At 42.6% G+C, this 14,866-nt stretch overlaps 1 protein-coding gene across 1 annotated transcript in view; it reads left to right on the forward strand.

The window, feature by feature from the left end:
- SCARF2 (scavenger receptor class F member 2) overlaps positions 1-14,866 on the forward strand; it is a 222,146-nt gene that overhangs the window by 150,036 nt on the left and 57,244 nt on the right. Inside the window, exon 7 of the mRNA XM_040416534.1 lies at positions 1,178-1,281. Within this exon, the coding sequence (XP_040272468.1) occupies positions 1,178-1,281 (104 nt within the window). The remainder of the gene's footprint in view (positions 1-1,177; positions 1,282-14,866) is intronic.

The following is a 14,866-nucleotide window of genomic DNA, read 5'->3' on the forward strand; positions in this document are numbered from 1 at the left end:
TCTGTACGCTCGTATTTCCGTTCCGCATAAAAATAGAACATGTCGTATTATTGTCCGCATTACGGACGAGGATAGTACTGTTCTACGGAGGGCCAGCTGTTCCGTTCCGCAAAATACGGAATGCACACGGATGTCATCCATATTTTTTTGCAGATCCGTTTTTTGCGGACTGCAAAATACATACGGTCGTGTGCAAGAGGCCAAAGACAGATACAGATTGCAAACTAAAGAGGATATATATACTGTACCTTTATAATAAAAAAAGCATAAAAACCTTACACGTAAACAAAATGATAATATTATTCTGCAAGATTGTTTCATGAGAACCATTTGCTGTGTACCAAAAAACTTACTAAGCCCCCCACCCCCATACTTTGGTGATTAAAATACAGTATGAGTCATAAGGAAGCGCGCTTCCCCTACAAACAATCGGTGTCACATGACTACGTAGTCCCTGTGGCACTCGCCCTGAATCTACATCCCTTTATTGTCTCCACATCTGGATTCTGCTCTCTGCAATTTACTCATTTGATTGTTCACTGTTTTCCTAAATAAGAAGCGATGCCAACATTAGCCATGGTTGTCTGCTCTAGCTGTATACATCATGCACATATGTGCCGCCAGACTTCTACCACAAGATCCGTCTGCAGAAATGTCCCTGGGAAACAGTCTACACATAAATACCTTTAGTGGCGTTTTTCTCTGTAATTGTGTAAGTGTTCAGTTGTAACCTCGACGATAATAGCACAATTTTACAAAATATTAACCTGTTAATAAAACATATGTGAGTATTGTGCTTTTACCTCTAGGGTATGTCATAGCTGCCCTCTGTTTATTAGCTCCATGTATTTTGCTTTGCGCCCGTGTTTCGTGTTATAAATATTGAATATGTAAGCCGTGGCGCATACTAATACCGCTGGTTCCCAGCTTTCACTCATTCATAGTGCCATCTGTGGGACTGAAGGAAATCTTCACAAGCAATCAGGATCCAGTCCATTACATTTTTTTGGGTCATTCATGGCAGGGAATCAGATACATTGTCAGAATATGGCTTCTACTGTGTATTTCAATTCAACACATTGGTTATAAAAGTTCTTATTACAATATATGAAAATGTGTTGAATACATCCATTCTACATATAATCTCAGATAACATCATTGCTTGTGTCATTTGTAGCTGCAACATAACTTGTCCAGCCGGCCAGTTTGGAGTCAATTGTCACCAGTTGTGTAGTTGCCATGATGATAAGTGTGATCCTGTCACTGGAGCCTGCCATATGGGTAAGTCTAGGACATGCTATTGGTATTAATATTGATCCATGCCTAATACTGTAAAGGGCTTGTTATGATCTGGTTCGAAATATAAAAATATTACTTCTGCCAGATGTATAAGAAGTTAGTTAGTTAAGACAGCCTTATGTTAAATGCACTTCACCTCTGTATGTCTCCAATTTCATGTGGAAGTTATTGCGGAATGAGACACTGGTTCCACTCTTCTGGGAAGGCTTTCTACAAGATTTTGGAGCGTGTCCGTAGGAAATGTTTCCCTTTCGTCAAGAAGAACATTTGTGAGATCAAACACTGATATTGGATGAGAGGGCCTAGCTCCCAAACTCCAAAGGTGTTTGATGGGGTTGGTGCCAGGGCTCTGTGTAGGCCAGTCAACTTCTTCTACATCAAACTTACCCAACCATGCCTTCATGGACCTTGCTTTGTGCATTGGGGCTGGAATAGAAAAGGGCCTTCCCCAAACTGTTCCCACAAAGTTGGAAGCATACAGTTGTCCATAATGTCTTGGTATGTTGCATGGGCGGACTGGGCCCCATGTTAAGCAAATTGGCAGAAGGTGGGCCAACACAAGTAGACAGGGCCTGAAATAGTGTAGTGCAGCACAAAATACTGCCCCAGCTGAAACAAATAGCACAGTGCAGCACAAAATACTGCCTCAGCAGATGAAAATACCACAGTTGAGTGTATAATACTGCCTCAGCAGACGAAAATACCACAGTGCAGCACAAAATACTGCCTCAGCAGATGGAAATAACACAGGGCAGCACAAAATACTGCCTCAGCAGACAAAAATACCACAGTGCAGCACAAAATACTGCTTTAGCAGATGAAAATACCACAGTGCAGCGCAAAATACTACCTCAGCAGACGAAAATACCACAGTATAGTGCAAAACACTGCCTCAGCAGACGGAAATACCACAGTATAGAGCAAAACACTGCCTCAGCAGACGGAAATACCTGTCACGGCTGAGGATGGGAAAAACCCTCAGCCGTGCGATGAATGAAGATGTTAGTGGCTGCTCGGCCAGAACGACAGAAATAGGGAGCAGGTCACCTCCTAAAGCTTCCCTAATCTGACCCTGACTCCTAGCTGCATGAGCCGCCCTTGAAGGTAGGAGGGCTCATGCTCAGGAACCTCGGATCCCTACTGACCCTCCGCCGATCCCTGAACTAGGAGCTGGGTAGACAGCCCGTTCCTCCTGGACGCGGAGAAACAGGAGTCTAAAGTGGCCAAGCAATAAGGGGAACAAAAACAACTTACGGCAATGGCAGGTAAATGCAACAAACACAACACTCACCTGCCACAGACAACAAAGCCTGGAACCCATGTGCAAGTGCTGCTGTTCAGAACACAAACGAACACAGCACACACCACACACCACACAGGAACCCAGGACCATAAGCTGCAATAACAAGGAAACCACACACACCTTCATAACACCATATAACATAATTTATGACCACAAGGGTGGCCCTCACTGACAGATGGTATTAGCCAGGAGGATGACTTCAGCTAACCATGGCTGAAGTACCCCTCAGAGTCTGGCATCCAGCAGGAGCTAAATAGCCCCAAGTGGCCACACCCACACACAAACCCAGTGTTCACAAACTAAGAAGGGAGTTAACCCTTCCTACACCAGGCAAGGGAAAAAGCCGCTTAAAGGGGAAGTGTCCAAATAAACATCACACTGCAGCTGTTACCGCAGGCAACCACATGTGTGGCAACCACGTCCTGGGAGTCAGCCAGAAGGCCGAGACACTGCCACCACATGTACACAATACCAAACTTTGCCACGGGCAGCCACAGTGAAGGGAAGTGTCACAGTGCACACCTACATAAACCTTGTGCACACCAGACATACAAAGTGCATACATACACACACACCCAACCAGGTGTAACCGCATGCACTTGACAGCAAGCTGCCTAGCAACAGCTCAGGCTGCTATACTGCCAAGTACCAAATCATGTTGCCAGCGGCAACCACACGTGAGGCAACATACCAGCAGCCCTCACCATGTGGTTGACAATAAAACCAAACCGCAGGCAACTGCATGCGGATCCTGAGTCACGACCATGACCATGGTCGTGACAATACCACAGTATAGAGCAAAACACTGCCTCAGCAGACGGAAATACCACAGTATAGAGCAAAACACTGCCTCAGCAGACGGAAATACCACAGTATAGAGCAAAACACTGCCTCAGCAGACGGAAATACCACAGTATAGAGCAAAACACTGCCTCAGCAGACGGAAATACCACAGTGCAGCACAAAATACTCCCTCAGCAGATGGAAATACCACAGGGCAGCACAAAATACTGCCTCAGCAGACAAAAATACCACAGTCCAGCGCAAAATACTGCCTCACGGATGAAAATACCCCAATGCAGCACAAAATTCTGTCTCAGCAGACAAAAATACCACAGTGCAGCACAAAATCCTCTCGCCTTCGTCACAGTATTCAACTGTATCACCGTCCTGAGGATAGTGATAAAGTTGAGTTTAAGAGGGCAGCTGTTGGCCAGGGGAATAAATACCCATATGCGCCTAGCATTAATTAATGCTTCGAGCATCAGATCAGATCTGGCCAGTGGCCATGAGAAGGGCTCAGGCGATCCCCTATGCATCATCCCACCGGGAAATTTCCCTGTAGGGTCTATGGCCAGTCTGCCCCTGGTATGCTGAAACATTACTATTTCACTTCACTAGAACTAAGGCCAACCTCTGAAAAACAACCCAAAAGAATTAAACTTCCTCCACCAAACTTTACAGCCGGTACAATGTATAAAAGTATGGTTGAGTAAGACTTGACTGGCCGGCATAGAGCACTGTCCTCAACCTTGTCAAAGAAATGCTCCTGTAGGTGTAATGTGTAGGTGCCCCGATAGTTTTACTCACACAGTGTATATTTTAATTGATTATCTGGCAGTCTTCTCATTGATCGATCAATATGTCGCAGTCATTTACAGGACTGCTATACATGAATGCAGTCTCTTCTAATTAAACAGTGCTTCTAAACTCATTTAAAGTGTAATTACAGAATGAAATAAAAAATGCATGCTGGTGAAGGAAAGGTATTCCTTTGTGGTTTATTTTGTGCAGACGTAAATTAGTTGTCCTGAGGCTACTGCTACATTCGGAAGAAAAAAGGTTGCTAAAGTTCGAGAAACCAGATGAATTAAAGACACTCAGAATTAAAGGCACCAACAGTTCATTGGGACATAGGTGTCAATGCTGATGCACCAATATTCTAGTACAGTTGCATTGAAAAGTATAGTGGAAAATGTATCAAGCCATTTGTTTAGATACATAAAGAGGGGGTCATTTATTATACTGAAATACGCCTATATTAGGTGTATTTCAGGCGCAGGGGGCTGTTACGCCGCTATCTGCATCCTCTCTCCACTAACACTAGGTCTAAAATTGTGGGCATAGAAAATGGACTAAATGTAAGACAGCTCGAAAGCTGTCTTACATTTAGAACTGGCGCTGGATGCGCCGAAGTTATGGAGAGGATCCTCTGCCAGCTATGGGGCTTTATCAAGACCGGCATCTAAAATGCCATCTAATAAATGTGCCCCTAAGTGTTGGAAATTATGGCCATTGCTTGTAGTTACACACAGCACAATTTAGGTAAGAAACATAGCCGCCATATTTCCGTGCGGAAAAGTGCTGGTAAGTTACACTGGGAACAATAATACAAATAGATGGCTTGCAAATCATTTAATCCCTTTTTTGTAAACCTGCAACGTACTACCAAAAATGCTCTGTACAGATATTAGTGAAAGATGGAAATTGTCAGAATTTTGAAAGACGTAATTTTTCTACTCTTGATGCAGTTATGACATCAGAATGAAATTTCTGTTGCATGTGTCACAGGAAGCAGGGTGGACTTCCATTTCTTTACTAGGCTTCACATTCAGGCCACTTCACTATATCCAGTTGTTGGAGTAGCTCACTAAATGAGTAAGGCCTCTTTCACACTTGCGTTGTCCGGATCCGGCGTGTACTCCACTTGCCGGAATTACACTCCGGATCCGGAAAAACGCAAGTGTACTGAAAGCATTTGAAGACGGAACCGTCTTCAAAATGCTTTCAGTGTTACTATGGCAGCCAGGACTATTAAAGTCTTGGTTGCCATAGTAGGAGCGGGGAGCGGGGGAGCGGTATACTTACAGTCCGTGCGGCTCCCGGGGCGCTCCAGAATGACGTCAGAGCGCCCCATGCGCATGGATGACGTGTCCATGCGATCACGTGATCCATGCGCTTGGGGCGCCCTGACGTCACTCTGGAGCGCCCCGGGAGCCGCACGGACGGTAAGTATGCTGCTCCCCCGCTCCCCGCTACACTTTACCATGGCTGCCAGGACTTTAGCGTCCCGGCAGCCATGGTAACCATTCAGAAAAAGCTAAATGTCGGCTCCGGCAATGCGCCGAAACGACGTTTAGCTTAAGGCCGGATCCGAATCAATGCCTTTCAATGGGCATTAATTCCGCATCCGGCCTTGCGGCAAGTGTTCCAGATTTTTGGCCGGAGCAAAAAGCGCAGCATGCTGCGGTATTTTCTACGACCAAAAAACGTTCCGTTCCGGAACTGAAGACATCCTGATGGATCCTGAACGGATTTCTCTCCATTCAGAATGCATTAGGATAATCCTGATCAGGATTCTTCCGGCATAGAGCCCCGACGACGGAACTCTATGCCGGAAGACAAGAACGCAAGTGTGAAAGAGCCCTAAGGCTACTTTCACACCTGCGTTTAGGTGTGGATCCGTCTGGTATCTGCACAGACGGATCTGCACCTATATGCAAACGCTTAGATCCGTTCAGAACGGATCCGTTTGCATTACCATGAACAAAAAAAAAACAACTTTACATTGAAAGTCAATGGGGGACGGATCCGTTTGAAAATTGAGCCATATTGTGTCAACTTCAAACGGATCCGTCCCCATTGACTTACATTGTAAGTCTGGACGGATCCGTTTGCCTCCGCACGGCCAGGCGAGCAAGCAGCGTTCAGGTGTCCGTCTGCTGAGCGGAGCGGAGGACAAACGGTGCCAGACTGATGCATTCTGAGCGGATCCGCATCCACTCAGAATGCATTATGGCTGGACGGATCCGTTCGGGGCCGCTTGTGAGAGCCTTCAAACGGAACTCACAAGCGGAGCCCCGAACGCTAGTGTGAAAGTAGCCTAAAACGTAGCTAAATTTAGGGGTAGGCTGAAGTATGAAGGCGTTGTAGATTTTAAAAAAGCTGAATATATTTTGCATTGTATTCAGAAAGTATAGTATTAAATTGTATTCTCCATGAGAGCCGTCATGTTGATGCCAGTTAGGCATCATGCAGAACCGTGCATGGGGTCTGTACAGGGCCAGCATCAGCACCCGGGCCCACTCAGGTCTATGCGGAAGATCGCTGTACATGGAATCCCCCAATGTTACTGAATAGTCAGGACTCTAGTTCCTGGCTTAGGAGTCCCTGCTCTGACTCCATATATGGCTATTTCCATACATGTCAGTTCTATGAACATGAAGGTGGTATCTCCAAGCATTGTCAGCATGCTTGGGGACACGCAGTGTATTTAAATATTATTTAGCCTCTATTTTTTTAATGTTTCTACCAGGATTTGAACTCACAACCTTCTACATTAGGGGCAAGAACCTTAACCACTGAGGTATTCCTATACAGCAGAAGTATAATTTTTTTTATTTTTTTTTAGTAATTGTAAAAAAATGTATGGCACAAAATAAATGTGTAATTACTAATATATATATATATATATATATATATATATATATATATATATTTATATATATAAAATCATACTTCTGATATATATGAATGCATAATGAGGTTTTTAGCCATAATATATGTACAGCAGGTTAACATGAAGCTCTATAGCCCAGTGGTTAAGGTTCTTGACTTTAATGTAGAAGGCTGTGAGTTCAAATCCTGGCAGAAATATTTTAAAAGTAGAGGCTAAATAAAACTTAAATAGACACACCAAACTTTTTAATTTGCGTAACTATTATTTTTTGTTGGGAAAGGTGGCAACCCTAATAGAACCCCTGCTCCCCCGGTGACCCCCATAACTAGTTATGTCTACAAATCTGTCTTTTTTGACAATACCATTTTGTGGGTGTGTATGACTTGATCACTTTTTATTCCATTTTCTTGGGAGATAAAGTGATTTTTTTTTAAAGTGCTTTTTAATTTTTTTCTGTTATATCCTTCACCATATGGGCTAACTTTTTAAAAATATTTTAATAGTATGGGTGTTTTCGCATGCAACGATGCCCATAATGTTATTCTTTTTTTGTTCATTTTTATTTTGATGAAAGTGGGGTGATTTTACGTTTTAAGTCTTTTTAATATTTTCAAGACCTTTTATAAATTACTTTTCATCAGATTGCAACTTATACAGAATAATGGAAATTGCTCCATTATTCTCTATAGAAATCACTATATCACAGTTTAGTGCTGTCACCTAGTGGCCTGAACTGGGATATACTAACAATGAGCCTGAAAGCGTAGTACAGGCTGCGACTCATTTTTAGAACAGGGTTGCTTTCCCTGATCTCAGCTGGGGGAAGACGCGTCTGAGCAGGAAGCCCGCACTTCCGTTTTTTAACACTCTCAGATGTCATGGTGACATTTGACAAATGCCAAAAGGGGGCCCACTGAGATTTATCCCCCAAGGGCCCACATGAACCTGGAGCCGGCCCTGGGCCTGTAAGTCAGTACATAGTGGTCTCTGCAGTTTTGTACTTATGGAGCCATTTGAACACTGTGTGCCACCATATGGCACCATATTACTGCAGACCTCCCAAGTGTCCCTGTTTTGGAGGGACAGTCTCTCTTTTTTTACCCAAGTCCCTCTTTTTGATTTGAAGTATAGGTTTTCATTACTACATTTATTATATTGATCCAGAAAGTGTTTGCCTGGTTCCTATCTGTATATGCATATCATTTCATTATTTCAAGTTATTTGAATTTCAAAAATTTCTATATTCAGATAATTTTTGCATTGTTTTGTAAGAGAAAACTATTGAAGTGTAAAAATATGCAGGAAAAATGGATCTTTCATGCAATGAACCATAAGTGTCCCTCTTTGAACGTTCAAAAAGTTGCGTTACTGAGGTATTCTAATTACTCCTAGACCCGATGCAGTTGTAATAGAACCTTAGTTAGGTTGTAGTTCGTGTTATTGTGATATACCCTTCTGGATTCACCTGAAATCATTGCTAGATTTAGGGTAGAGGTGAATAAAACTATAAATCACCGTTTTCTCAGACAAGGAATGTAGTCTACTGAAATCTTGTGCATTGAGCGAAGGTAACAGTAACGTTGGCCTTTGGTAGGCCATCTCAGTGCCGGTAATAAATGACTATGACGTCCTTACAGTATGTTAGAGGGATACGTATTTAGTTCTGCAGCTGAACTAGGTGTATAAGATCCAAGCATTAGCAAACACCGGATGAGTGGAGCGTCTCATCCACTTTCACAACACTGACCACATATGCTCAGAGGGTTATTTTATACCTAGCAGAACCTTTCCAGCATTACAGGGAGGAAGTGTTTTATCCAGCAGGCAACATAACAAGCATTTTATTTGCTCCTCCTGGGACACTGCTTCTTGGCTCGACTTGCTTGGCTGAAATTGTAAGTCTGATATTGGGAAGAGTGTGGAAAAGAGTAAGATTTGCCAATTGAAAGGTTGATTTATTGGACGTCAGAAATGCTTGTTACTGTAATCCTTAGTACAGTACATTTTGGTGGCTCTTAAAATATGCCGAAAGTCATTTTTTATTTGATCACAGGGCAAACACTTTCTGCTATTGACTTGTTAATGTTTTAAGAGTGTTTTATAATGGTATAAAAGTTCATTGAGGAGAAAGTGTTTTTGGGAAGGAGCCTGGGTGTTGATGTCATACTTAAGGAAACAATTGTTAAACTAATTTATATGGAAGGTTTGATACAAGATTGAATTGTTCGTTTCTGTGTATCAGAGTCCTTTTGAAGTCTCTGTTCTTTCCTTTGACTGTTAGGACTGTTATGCATCAGTTTTGACAGTTTTTATGCCAATGTTAGGCTACTTTCACACTGGCGTTTTGGTTTCCGTTTGTGAGATCCGTTCAGGGCTCTCACAAGCGGTCCAAAATGGATCAGTTGCCCTAATACATTCTAAATGGAAAAGGATCCGCTCAGAATGCATCAGTTTACCTCCGTTCAGTCACCATTCCGCTCTGGAGGTGGACACCAAAACACTGCTTGCAGCGTCTTGCTGTCCGTCTGACGAAACTGAGCCAAACGGATCCGTTCTGACACACAATGTAAGTCAATGGGGACGGATCTGTTTTCTCTCACACAATCTGGCACAATAGAAAAAGGATCTGTCCCCCATTGAATTTCAATGGTGTTCAAGACGGAGTCGTCATGGCTATAGAAGACATAATACAACCGGATCCGTTCATGACGGATGCAAGCGGTTGTATTATTGTAACGGAAGCGTTTTTGCAGATCCAATTCGGATCCGCAAAAACCGCTAGTGTAAAAGTAGCCTAAGGCTAGTTTCACACAAGCAGCACAGCAATCCGCCAGGCTGTTCCAGCAGAGATCATCCTGAAGGACTTCTCTGGATCTTGCATAGCCAGACAGTGCTGCGTGCCTGCCGGGCCCCATTTACTATGATGGGAACTGGCAGGGATCTGGCCACTCCCCACCATAAATTCAGCCGGGATTCTGCCGTTCAGATATTGCTGCACGCAATTGTTTTTGTCCGGCCGAATCCTGGCATTTATGCCAGGGAGCAGCCAGATTCTTGCCGGTTCCTATTATAGTCAATGATGTCCTCCAGTCAAGCAACACTATCCTGCTCTGCCGGATCCAGAGAACTCTGCCAGGCTGTTCTCTGCTCAAACAGCCTACCGAATTTCTGTGCCACATGTGTGAAAATAGCATAAATTAAAGCAACACTCTGGACAACACTGATATTTTATACCTAGTGCGAGATCTTAGGAGGTGGTGCATAACAGATATTCCTTCTTGAGATTTCATACACAGCACCTTCAGGCCCTAAACCAGTCAAATCCCTGCATAAAAGTTTTATTTAAAAGGGTTTTCCAGGAGTTAAATATTGATGACCTAGTCTTTAGGGTAGGTCATCAATATCTGATCAGCGTGGGTTAGACTCCTGGCACCCCATCAATCAGCTGTTTGAATGGGCACTCGGATGAGTGTTGCGGCCTATTCATGGTTGACCAAGCACAGCGCTCTACATGGCATAGTGGCTGTGCTTGGTATTGAGCTCAATCCAATTCAGTTGAATGGGGCTGAGCTGCACAAAGACCATGTGACTGAAGGATGTGAAATCACAGGCCAATGAGTATGCTGCAAAGCATGGGCAAGTGCTGTGACCCCTTCCAACAGCTGATTGGCAGGGGTGCTGAGGGTCTGATCCACACCGATCAGATGTTGACGGTCATGAGTTTTCTACTCCTGGAAAACTAATTTTAACTTTAGGATTAGTTTCGATGAAGATATTGATTACTTAAATGCCATATAGGAGGAACTGAAATACAAATCCACCCTAAATGTTTTAGTATGGATGTGTAGTATATCATCACATGTGGCATCAGACATAGGAAGAATGGGCACCAGCACTTCAGCATTTTTTCCCCGCGGGGTAAAAATGTACAAAATATGCAGTATAGGTGGTTTTATATAAAATTATTCGAAAGAAAGGGCTGGGCACTCACTATATCTGGTAGCCGTGGTACTTTATTAAATGATATAAAATGTTATATTAAAAACATATATTAATATTCAAATACATACACAAACTTATTAAAATAATACCTACAATCTATAATCACTGGAACACAATGGTAATCAAAGACCCAATACATATGAATATAAAATTCGGATATTACCAATTATACGCATGCAATGTAGTAAGAATTGGAAGAAAAGTATCCGATATTATCGGATACTTTTCTTCTAATTCTCACTACATTGCATGCGTATAATTGGTAATATCCAAAATGTTATATTCATATGTATTGGGTCTTTGATTACCATTGTGTTCCAGTGATTATAGATTGTAGGTACTATTTTAATAAGTTTGTGTATGTATTTGAATATTAATATATGTTTTTAATATAATATTTTATATCATTTAATAAAGTACCACGGCTACCAGATATAGTGAGTGCCCAGCCCTTTCTTTCGAATATTTTTTGCTTTATAGATTGGGTGAATCTGTGGGCTGAGAGCACCCATCCTGGTTCCCTCATACAGTAGTGTGACCTATCACTTGTGAATCCAATCCTACTTTTATATAAAATTAATTTAGCAGAACTGTTTCATCAAAAAAACATAATCACTTCCAAAATGTCTTTTTTCCATTGGTATGCTAGTTCTACAGTGCTGAGCAAGCATTTGACAGCTCTTAAATGGCTTCGACTAGATTTAGGTTACTACGCTTAAATTTTTTTTTTTTATCTAAATAAGGCTAGTTTCACATTAGCGGCAGCCTGCCGGAGAAGGCTGCCGCTAGTGTGAAACTAGCCTAAAGCTTGAAGGATTTTTTGAGATTACAGAACTATGGCTGCCCTCCCTGGTTTGTGTCTGGTGAATGACATACCAGACACAAGTGGGGTTGTTTCTGAAACCATTTCTCTTAATTATTTTTCAAAGGAGTTTTTTGAGTGTTTAATACTGATAACATTTCCTCGGGATAGATCATTTGTATATGTTTGGCGGGGCCATGTGACTGATGAATGTGAAGTCACTGGCCTAGGAAAAGCCCCTGCAACTCAACGGAGCGGTCAGGCCTCTTCAAGAAGCTCCCTTCTAGAGGAGGACCCCCACTGATCATATATTAATAAACTATCCTGAGGACAGCCCCATTAGTTATATTTTATAAAAGTTTACAATATACGGTACCTTGTATTTCAGTTCCCCATCATTTTAACTATTCCTGCTGGCTGTGTAAAGGGGGTCTGTCATCTGTAAAAATGCTTTAACCTAAACACAATGCTGGTTAGGGCAGACCCCCACATACTGCACTCCTACCCATTGTTTTCTAAACTGATCTGCAATCCTGAGAAATTCAGTGTTTTATCCAAGGAAAGACTTGAGCAACTGGTGCACCTTAGCTCCGCCACTTTTTCCTCCCAGCCACTCCCACTTTATCTTAATTGAAATCTCACACATATATGATCAGTTCAGTTCCTTCAGGTCAGACTAGGACAGAGGTCTGTTCTGAACATGCCCGATGTTCATAGTAATGTTGCATGCTTGGGACCTCAGGGCCAGATGTAGTGATGCTGGAGTCGTCTGACCCTGTCAATCAAGGTGGTGTGGGAGAGGCTGAGAGGAAAAAGCCGAGATGGAAATAATTGTACTCTGCATAAAATAATTATTTTGGAGCCTCTTTACTTAGAACTCTGTTCCATACCTCCTAGAAAATAATGAAAAAATGTACTAGGTGTTACCATTCCCCTTGTCAAAGGGGTGTGTCTCTACACAGTCACCACTGGACAGTGTCATACGATGTAGTGACACATGCCCAAATGGTAACGCCCAGGAACAGTGAATGAGTTTTTTATTCTTAAATTAATATATGGCCAGATTAATTAAATGTCCGAAATGAGAATAAGCCACAGTAAGCGTTGGCCTGGGGAGGTGGAGTTACGGAAACATCCCAGAAGGCAGTGCTATTTCCATAACTCCCAAAGCAGTGAACAGGAGCTACGCAAATATTGTAGCACAACAAGCTACGCTGTTGCCATAATTCAGAAGCAGGCTCACGCTTACTATAGATTATTCCCACCTTGGCTGTGAAAGGCCGAAATTGGACAACACCTTTAAAGGGAATCTGTCACCTAGTTTTACCCTATAGAGCTGCGGACATGCACGGATAGATCTCCTCTAGCATGTCCGCAATATACCTGTCCCATAGGGCTGTGTGGTTTTATTTTGTTTAAAAAAAGATTTTATAGATATGTAAATTAGCCAAGTAAGGTGCCCAAGGCGTGGTTACTTACGGTTAAGGAGCCCGGCACCGACCCTGTGAAGGAGCCCAGCACCACCTGCATCCAGGAATCTCCTCCTTGCTCACAAAGTTACAGTGCCGTAATCTCGCGATGCGCGAGCTAGCATATGCGCAGTTCGTTCACTGAAGCTGATGCCAGCAAGGGAACGAACACATCGCGAGATTACGGCACTGTAACTTTGTGAGCAAGGAGGAGATTCCTGGATGCAGGCGGTGCTGGGCTCCTTCACAGGGGGCGTGACTGGGCTCCTTAACCGTAAGTAACCACGCCTTGGGCACCTTACTTGGCTAATTTACATATCTATACAATTATTTATTAAACTAAATAAAACCACACAGCCCTATGGGACAGGTATATTGCGGACATGCTAGCGGCGATCTATCCCTGCATGTCCGCAGCTCTATAAGGTAAAACTAGGTGACAGATTCCGTTTAAATCATTCTGAGCAAAAGTTGTGAAATCAATTGAGAATTGAGATCAACACATTGGGAAACATTTGTTATTTCCCATTAACCCCCAGGCATAAACAGCCAGTTTCCCATGTTTCACGTACATAAAAACACCTACTGCTAAGAATAGGACCTCATCATATCTGACATGGTTTCTGCTGAATGTTATGCTCATTTCTCCCCATGTTTCGATTTCGGCATCAAGAAGTTACATTGCTTCTCTGACATTATACAGTATAAAAAGGTTATTACAAAAAACAACTGAGAAGAATTCATAAAACTAATTCAGATGAGTAATCAGATTACTTACAAGATGCATTTTCCCAGAGGTAGAACACCCACACAGCACAATAAAATGGAACATTACACAAAGCAGACAACATCTGAATGCAATTTCCAGAACGCTAGTTGTTCTGAGACATTTGGACAGTCTCCGTCTGGTTATTGTGAAATATCAGCCCACATTTAATAATCTAGACTTTGTCACAAAATGGGCCAAAATTGGGGTGCATACCTGGAGCATGATGCCACTTAAAGTTTTAGACCCATTTATACAGCAAATACAGCAAACAATAATCCACTGCACCTAGCTCTCTTGTTTGGTTTTTACCACTCAACAATGGCACAAAGAGAACCGATAGGTGACGTAAAGTTAGACAACATTTCTAGCCCATCACCAAATGTATTGTCAATTATGGGTCACTATAATTTAGACAAGATTAATAAATCTGACCCATTGTAACAGTGAGAGATCTATAATGTGAAATATGATTGGTCTCTACATGCACTATTTTAAAGGGGTTATCTGATGATTATTGTAAAAAAAAATATAATCAGATGTCATACGGTACATGAGGTCTAAAATTCACATAGGCTGTGTGCGGTCTGTGAAATGCGGTCTATGTCATAGCCAAATTCCCAGGACCAACTCTAGCTTTTCTGAGACAAACGTTCGGGGCTCCACTTGTGAGCTCCGTTTGAAGGCTCTCACAAGCGGCCCCGAACGGATCCGTACAGCCCCAATGCATTCTGAGTGGATGCGGAAGCAATGTTGGGGTCCATTC

This window comes from Bufo bufo, chromosome 2 (assembly GCF_905171765.1).
Source record: "Bufo bufo chromosome 2, aBufBuf1.1, whole genome shotgun sequence".
Classification (NCBI taxonomy): Eukaryota; Metazoa; Chordata; class Amphibia; order Anura; family Bufonidae; genus Bufo; species Bufo bufo.